The 8,429-nt window shown below is 39.8% G+C and overlaps 1 protein-coding gene across 1 annotated transcript in view; it reads left to right on the top strand.

Moving 5' to 3' along the window:
- LOC104982180 (ras-related protein Rap-2a) overlaps positions 1-7,629 on the top strand; it is a 41,126-nt gene extending 33,497 nt beyond the window's left edge. Inside the window, exon 2 of the mRNA XM_010831511.1 lies at positions 3,807-7,629. Coding sequence (XP_010829813.1) covers positions 3,807-4,044 — 238 coding nt within the window. The 3' untranslated portion in view covers positions 4,045-7,629. The remainder of the gene's footprint in view (positions 1-3,806) is intronic.
- Positions 7,630-8,429: the final 800 nt, after the last annotated feature.

The raw sequence follows: 8,429 nt of genomic DNA, 5'->3' as shown, positions 1-8,429 counted from the left end.
CCCAGGGCTGATCTCCTTCAGAATGGACTGGTTGGATCTCCTTGCAGTCCAAGGGACTCTCAAGAGTCTTCTCCAACACCACAGTTCAAAAGCATCAATTCTTCAGTGCTCAGCTTTCTTCACAGTCCAACTCTCACATCCATACGTGACCACTGGAAAAACCATAGCCTTGACTAGACGGACCTTTGTTGAAAAAGTAATGTCTCTGCTTTTGAATATGCTATCTAGGTTGGTCATAACTTTGCTTCCAAGGAGTAAGTGTCTTTTAATTTCATGGCTGCAGTCACCATCTGCAGTGATTTTGGAGCCCCAAAAAATAAAGTCTGACACTGTTTCCACTGTTTCCCCATCTATTTCCCATGAAGTGATGGAACCAGATGCCATGATCTTCATTTTCTGAGTGTTGAGCTTTAAGCCAACTTTTTCACTCTCCTCTTTCACTTTCATTAGAAAACCAATAATTTACTTATTTACTTGGGTTTATTATCAACCACTATCTTCTCTGCTAGACTATATGGCAGAGCTCTTTGCTTTGTTCGCTGATGTATCTTAAGTGTTTTGAATAGCATCTAGCACAAAAATAGGCTTCTATCAAATAAACACTTGTTAAATGGATGGATAAATATATAATACATTGACTGAAAGTGAAAGTGTTAGTCGCTCAGTTCTATTCAACTCTTTGCGACCCCATGGACTGTATGCCCCCAGGTTTCTCTGTCCATGGATTCTCCAGGCAAGAATACTGAAGTGAGTAGCCATTCTCTTCTCCAGGGGATCTTCTGACCCAGGGATCGAACCTGGCATCTCCTGCACTGCTGACAGATACTTTACCAGCTGAGCCACAAGAGGAACACGTAACTGTTGTATGTGAAGGTCCTAGATGTGCACAACTCTTGGGTCCTACGTTCAGAGCTCTCAGTATGATCAGAGAGCATAATCACTGCTGATACACAGTAAATGCATGCAAAGTCCTTTGATAAAAATTAGAGTTGTCCAGATCCATTTCCTGCGAAATGACAATATCCAAATCTTAGATTTATCTTTGATAATGCTGTTGTTCAGTCACAAAGTCATGTCCGACTGTTTGTGCCCTCATGGACTGCAGCGTGCCAGGCTTCCCTGTCCATCACCATCTCCCAGAATTTGCTCAAACTCATGGCCATCGAGCTGGTGATGCCATCCAAGCATCTCATCCTCTTTCATCCCTTCTCCTCCCACCCTCAGTCTTTCCCAGCATCAGGGTCTTTTCCAATGAGTCAGTTCTTCTCATCAGGTGGCAAAAGTATTAGAGCTTCAGCTTCAGCATCAGTCCTTCCAAAGAATATTCAGGGTTGATTTCCTTTAGGATGGACTGGTTTGATCTCCTTGCAGTCTAATGGACTCTCAAGACTCTTCTCCAGCATCACAGTTTGAAAGCATTAATTCTTCAGCACTCAGCCTTCTTTATGGTCCAACTTTCACATCCGTACATGACCACTGGAAAAACCATAGCTTTGACTGTATGGACGTTTGTCAGCAAAGTGTTATCTGTGCTTTTTAATACACTTTCTAGGTTTGTCATAGCTTTTCTTCCAAGGAGTAAGAGTCTTTTAATTTCGTGGCTGCACTTTGAAGTTGTGTGTTTCAGACTGCTAAGGAGCACACTGCCTAGAGCATGCCCTCTTGTTGAGACTGTTGTCAGTGTGATCTTGTGTCAAAGGGAAAAAACGAGACTCTGTTGGGAATACAGTTAGCTTTATAAATTAGAGTGAGCGGAGAGAACCATGTTGCCCAGAAGATGAAGCTGTGAAAGTATTGTTGCTAGCATTAATTGCCTGCCCGTCACTGGTTCCTGAATGATAAAAACGCTGCACAAACCCTGCCTTAGTAAATCCTGACTGCGTGTAGTTTCTAACAGATTAGCTGTGTCTAGTCACATTTGTTATCACTTGTGTGCAGTTTTGCAGTTTGCTTCCTTGATAAATTTAGAGATTCTGCTTAGAAGAGAAAGTACAGACACATATTGATTTATGCTGAAATCACAAAAAGCCTTTAGAACGATGTATAAAGTAAAAATGTATTAGCAACATTGCTTAGAACAAACAAACACAAGTAGTAAATAAATTTGCACAGTAGCATCTGTTTTTTACACCATGAATAACCATTGTAGAGAGAATCATCTTTCAGTACAAAATGATTTACGACCTCTTGTCTTTGTTCTTTTCATATTTCTGTTGTCTGTTAGCATTTTCCAAACATCTTGACTTACAGACACCTTATCTTAGTCCATCTGGCTTCTGTAACAAGAATACCACAGACTGCATGGCTTAAACGACAGAAATTTATTCCTCATATTTCTTCAGGCTGGGGAGTCTAAGGTCAAGGCTCTGGAAGGTTCAGTATCTGGTGAGGGCCCACTTCCCTAGGGTCATCTTTTCACTCTGTCTGTACGTGGCTATAAGGGCAGTGATCTCTGGGGTCTCTTGTATAAGGACACAAATCCCATCCATGACCCAGTCCTTTCCCAAAGGCCTGACCTCCTAAATCCCATCCCATGGGGGATTAGGTTTCAACATCCGAATTTCAGGGAACACACATTTAATCTATAGCACGCTGATTCTAGTCAGGAAGGAAAAGAAGAGATGACATCAAACAGAGCTAATGATTGGAATGTTTAAGTCCTTGTCAGGCTGAAAAGAACAGTAATTACCTTTCAACAGGCTAATCTGTGACAGTTTGTATAAAGGGATAGAGCATAGTTGTATTTGGTGGGTTCCATCCTAGTGAGTTCTGCCAGCTTTTTTCTTATTCAGGAATGATTAGAACGTGATCAGTTTTGTACACTTTCATTGTCATTTCAGTTGCTCAGTCGTGTCTGGCTCTTTTGCGCTCCATGAACTGTAGCCCACCACGCTCCTCTGTCCCTGGGATTTTTCAGGCAGGAATACTCGAATGGGTTGTCATGTCCTTCTCCAGGGGTTCTTCCCGACCCAAGGATTAAACCTGTGTCTCCTGCATTGGCAGGCAGGTTCTTTACCACTGAGCCACCTGGGAAACCCTGGTATACTTTTAGAATACAATAAAATTTATAAAATTCAAATTACGTGTTTAGTCACTAGAGGTATTACCTCATCATCTGAAATTCTGCATAAGCATCCCTTATAATGAACAAAGTTTACATTAATCCATCCAAGGGGATTATTCTGAGATTCTGATAATTTTCCAAGTATATCTGGAAAGGTAAATTGATTTTAAAAGATATGTAATTGATTAAAACATCATTTTGAACAACCCATTTGTGATCTACTGTGAGAGCTGCTTCTAAATGCCTTCTGGCCAATGTCAAACCAACTGGAGCAAATAATTTGTCATGTAGCTAAGGAGAGTATCTGTAGTATCAGTTCAGTTCGGTGGCTCAGTCGTGTCCAACTCTTTGTGATCCCATGGACTACAGCACACCAGGCCTCCCTGTCCATCACCAACTCCCAGAGCTTACTAAAATTCATGTCCATTGAGTCGGTGATGCCGTCCAATCATCTCATCTTCTGTCATCCCCTTCTCCTCCTGCCTTCAATCTTTCCCAGCATCAGGGTCTTTTCCAATGAGTCGGTTCTTTACATCAGGTGGCCAAAGTATTGGAGCTTCAGCTTCAGCATCAGTCCTTCCAGTGAATATTCAGGACTGATTTCCTCTAAGATGGACCAGTTGGATCTCCTTGCTGTCCAAGGGACTCTGTAGTATATCATGAAAAAAGAGAAAATCCACTTCACCTGTCTAGCTCTGTGCTAACGTCTCCAACCCCTGTGTCCGTGTCTGTTCTCTCCTAGGTATGAGAAAGTGCCGGTCATCTTGGTGGGGAACAAAGTAGACCTGGAAAGTGAGAGAGAGGTGTCCTCCAATGAAGGCCGGGCCCTCGCCGAGGAGTGGGGCTGCCCTTTCATGGAGACATCGGCCAAGAGTAAAACCATGGTGGACGAACTCTTCGCGGAAATCGTGAGGCAGATGAACTATGCCGCACAGCCCGACAAGGACGACCCGTGCTGTTCCGCGTGTAACATACAATAGCACTGACATGTGGCTGCCCGCCCCCCACCATTGGAGGCGACACCAGCCTCTCCTGCTCGACCATGGAGCCTGCAGGGTGTGCGGTGTGAACCTCCAGGGAAGCAGCAGATTGTCCTTCAGAGCCAAGCGGCGATTGTCAGCTGATATCTCTGAGTCACCTTTGGGTCCAGTTGCTGCAGTCTTCACCATCGTCCTCAGTCCCCTCCAGGCACCTGCAACTTCAGGCGTCGTGGCCCAGTTGATCCACAGGGCGACCTCCTTCGAAAGCTATGATGGCATTGTCACTTGAGTTGACAGAAGCAACTATGGTCAACGTTAAAAGTAATCACGGGACAGAAACCAGAAGAATTCCTGTGACCGCTTAACCATTAAAATATTTTGTCTTCTTTAAAAAAAATAGATGAGTCAAGGAGAAATATTTTCCTACCAGAGTACTGAATTTCAGGAACTGAGATAGTGCTTCTAACCAATGTATCACATCAAGGAAGTAATAGCAGCTGACCTGCCGACAGCATTCCAGGGAGAGATTCTTTGCTCAGCTGACACACTTCTGTTTTTCAAAGTTGATGCTTAATTGTAGATGTTATCCTAATTTGTGACACAGAACTAACTCACGCACCAGTCTCTGATAGAGCCAGAGTCAGCACAGGTTGGGTGAAAATACAGCCTGATGTTAGAATGTCATCACCTGCTTTGCCCAGAAAGTGGAGACTCTCACAAGGGTTTGAGTCAAATTAAAACCCCAGACCCACCCCTCTGTTCACCAAGCAGGGATGGTCTTTGTTACTTTACTGAACAAGAAGGAAGCAACTGTGATGGAAAAAGATTGCCTAGCCTTACTAACGAGAAGCGTTCCAGTAGATGAACTAGTACCATCGTGTAAGGAAAATGAAGCCATGTTGCATCCACATGTTCCCGTTTGCAGAAACCTCGCAGGACAGTACCGATATCTTGCATTTTTATGTTCGTTAAAGCAGCAAATTCCTTCTTGCCTTTAAGGGCTATGGTTGTGGTGTGATTCTTGGCTAACCTGCTTTCAAAATCAAGTTTTCTATAGCAGAGCTTTATTGCAGGCATTAAAAAAAAATTTGAATAACCATGTGAAATAATTGGGGCTTAAAAGTAGAACAGAAATTATAGAGTGGAAGGTAAGAGACAAAAAAAAACCCTTTAATTTTCCTGGAAAATTCTATAAAGATTTTCTTACAACAATTTTGCCCTGATTACTGAAGTGGCAAATAAAGCTAGAGTGAATATTTTGTCTTGAAAAGGTGCTCAAGCCCTGACATTTTTGGTTTTTATAGCCGCCAAGTATTTATCATTTGCATGACTAATGGCACAGGAAAAACGTATTCATAAGTTTTACAATCAAGCGCAGAAGGGTTTTCAACCACCTTCAGAGTTATAAAATGCCGAAGAGAGTGTTTTGAGCTGATCCTCTGGAGATGAATTTGGCCTTCAGAACTGCAGTATCACTGAGCCTGTGATCTGCATACCGCCTCAAATTTCTTGTCGGTTTCACACTCTTGTGCAAGTCACCTTGGGTCTTACGTGTGTTACTGAGTGAGAATGTGTGTTTGCGTGTGCACGTGCGTTAATGTTCTGAAGAATTTGGCACAAGTCAGAGATAGTTGCCTATACTGAGAATCTGTCCTGCAGAATACCATGGAGCAAAAACATTTTTTTTGTCTTTTTTTTTTTAATACATTCTTGAAATCATTGCTAGCCCGCCCCCCAAGTGTTTAGTAAACTGATGTTAATGTTGGAGGAGAGAAAAAAGGTGGATAGTACTTTTCATAAATGAGAAGACAGATGTGTGGGTCAAACCAGGCATGGTTGTCAAAAGTCTTTGAATTGTGAATATTTGCATTCTTCAATATAATTTTTTGAATAATTCCCAATTATGAAGCACCTTTTATAGGCCAGAAAGTTCTAACCAGTTTTACTGCATCAAATTTGGTCATGTAAAAGGTGATTTGACTCAATCATGTAGACAAGTCAGTGATTCAAGAAGTATGATTTTTATCAACTGAAAGAGAAATATTTGTTAGTGCACTGTTTGAGTTTTGAAGCCTCTGACTTCTCAGAATGATTCTGGTTTTTAGAATTCCATATTTAGTAGAAATTTATGGCAAGTAAGATTACATATAAAAAATCTATAAAGATTTTACGGTTTTACATTGTGGATTGCTATGCAGACAAGAAAAATAAGTTAAATAATGTGAAAGGTATGGCAGGATATAAGGTGGAAACGATTATCTAAAAATTTGGGTTTTAGTTAGATGTGTTTATGTCAGACAATAAGGTGGTTGTTTTTATTTTTACTGTAAAGATGTTAATAACTGATATGGCTGCCTGATCAGTGTTTCCACCCAGCCCTGCGTATTTAGTGACAAAGCATCAAATATATCCAGAAACTTGGAAACCCTCGTGTGCTCTTACTGTTGGTGTTTCATTTGGTATGAAAATAACTCAGCTTGAATGAATGTGTTTGTTGAGATGTTAATACAGAGCTTAAGAACAGGAAGATGAAATTTGTTGGCACATGATTAATAGTTGGTGACCTTGTGTCACTATTTATTTTATGCCCTGATCAGAATAGCAACTAGATAAGTGAAAGTTTTTCTAACATGCCTTAAAAATGTTATGGTTTGATCCAAAGACCCACTTTTTCTTTAGCTACTACGATAAGGTTTTCTTCTTTTTTTTTTTCCTTTGTTTTGTCTTGTTTTACTTTTATACAAAAGCAGCATTTTTTTTTGTAAGATTTTTTGTTCTATGTCGCAACTTTTTTGTTGTTTTTTGGTTCTCTTAAGCTGTGATAGTGATGGTAACTGATGCCTTTCTTTTTGTTCAACTCATACAAAACAAGCCAGCATCTGATCAAAAGTATTACATAAAATCTTCCTTAAACTATGGAAAGGTGCTTTGATGATTTTTCTTCTTTGGTTTGTAGAATTAGGACTGAACTTTTGACTCTAATCACTACAGTTGCCATCACTTTTCTGTGGTCAAACTACTGATATTTGCTTTTCTGTATAAAGAAATGTTGCCTGAGGATGTCTGCTGCTTGTTTTCAGGAGTCGTCCAGTAGGAATATTGTCTATGTGTATGAATATGAAAGTGCTTATTTCGCTTGTTGCCATTGGGTTTTTGTTTGTTTGTTTTGTGGTTTTTTGTTCTTCTCGGTAGTCCTGTGTTAGCACTTGGGTAAGCTTTAATGGTCTCCTTAGCCAATCAAATGTTAAAGACTATGGGGGTCTTTTTTTTTTTTTTAATTAACGTGTCATCGTGCATCTCTTAAATCTTGATCAGGGTTTCAAGAATGACTGCAGTGGGTTTTGGAAACAGACTTATCCTTATTGATTTGGGGTTTCCCAGAGATAAATATAGTTCACAGTTAATTGTTGAGCTCTAATACAACTGACCATTTAAAATTGAACAACAGTTTATTGTTTTGTAACAGTGTCAGTTGTTAAACCTTGACCTTTCAGTTAAAACATGAATTGTAGTTATAACTCAATGCAAATTCAACAGTTGTATTTGGAGTTAAATTATTTTAACAAATAAATTTATTTAATGAAATTGCCTCTGGATTTTTTCTTGTTGTTTTGTATGTATGTTCATGGGTGAAATGTATTTTTTCAAAAACTAAAAATTGCTGTAGAATTCTGTTTACAGAAATGGTCAAGCTGAGAATTCATCATATTAAAAAGGGAGGTTAGTAGATCATTTTCATAGCTTTTAAAAATAAAAACATGAGAAAGATTTTTAAATTAGTAAGTTTAGATATGAACAGTATTTTATATTTTTGATGATAGCTGGCTAATTTGAAATCTCAACGGTATTCACGTTCACAGAATTGTTCTAGATAATTAACATTAATTAGCAGTTGCTTTGTGGCCCTGCTGGTATCACAGAAATGTATCTGTGTCCTTCCACTGATGGCTTGGGGGTGTCTCTTTGTTTAGGTCTTGTGGATTTTTAAGGTACCAGAGGCTGGAGGTTGCTGTTTAGTAAGGGCTGTAGGGCCTGCTTGTTCTATATAGGGCCCTGTGAATGTTGACAGATGCTGTTAATTATATACAGCCTTCAGCTGCTCTGATAAGGAGCCCATTCATTCCCTAAGCCAATTTAAACTGTGCCTTTTGGTCATGTTGCCTTCAAACTGTGTTGAAATTTCCTGGCAACATTCCACCAGTTTAGAAGCCTCATTGTTTTGGAATAGAATAATTTGAATGAATATAACAGAGGCACTGTAGGCAGAATCTCAAATATTTAAAGGAAAATGTGTCTATATTTTAGTATAATAAACAAGTATCTACTGGTTGGCCTCATAATCTCATTTGAAGCCTTTGTAAAGTATTCAAGCCTATCACATTCTG

The sequence above is a fragment of the Bison bison genome, unplaced genomic scaffold (genome assembly GCF_000754665.1).
Source record: "Bison bison bison isolate TAMUID 2011002044 unplaced genomic scaffold, Bison_UMD1.0 scf7180017864527, whole genome shotgun sequence".
Lineage (NCBI taxonomy): Eukaryota > Metazoa > Chordata > Mammalia > Artiodactyla > Bovidae > Bison > Bison bison.
This window is presented reverse-complemented; position numbering and strand designations above follow the sequence as displayed.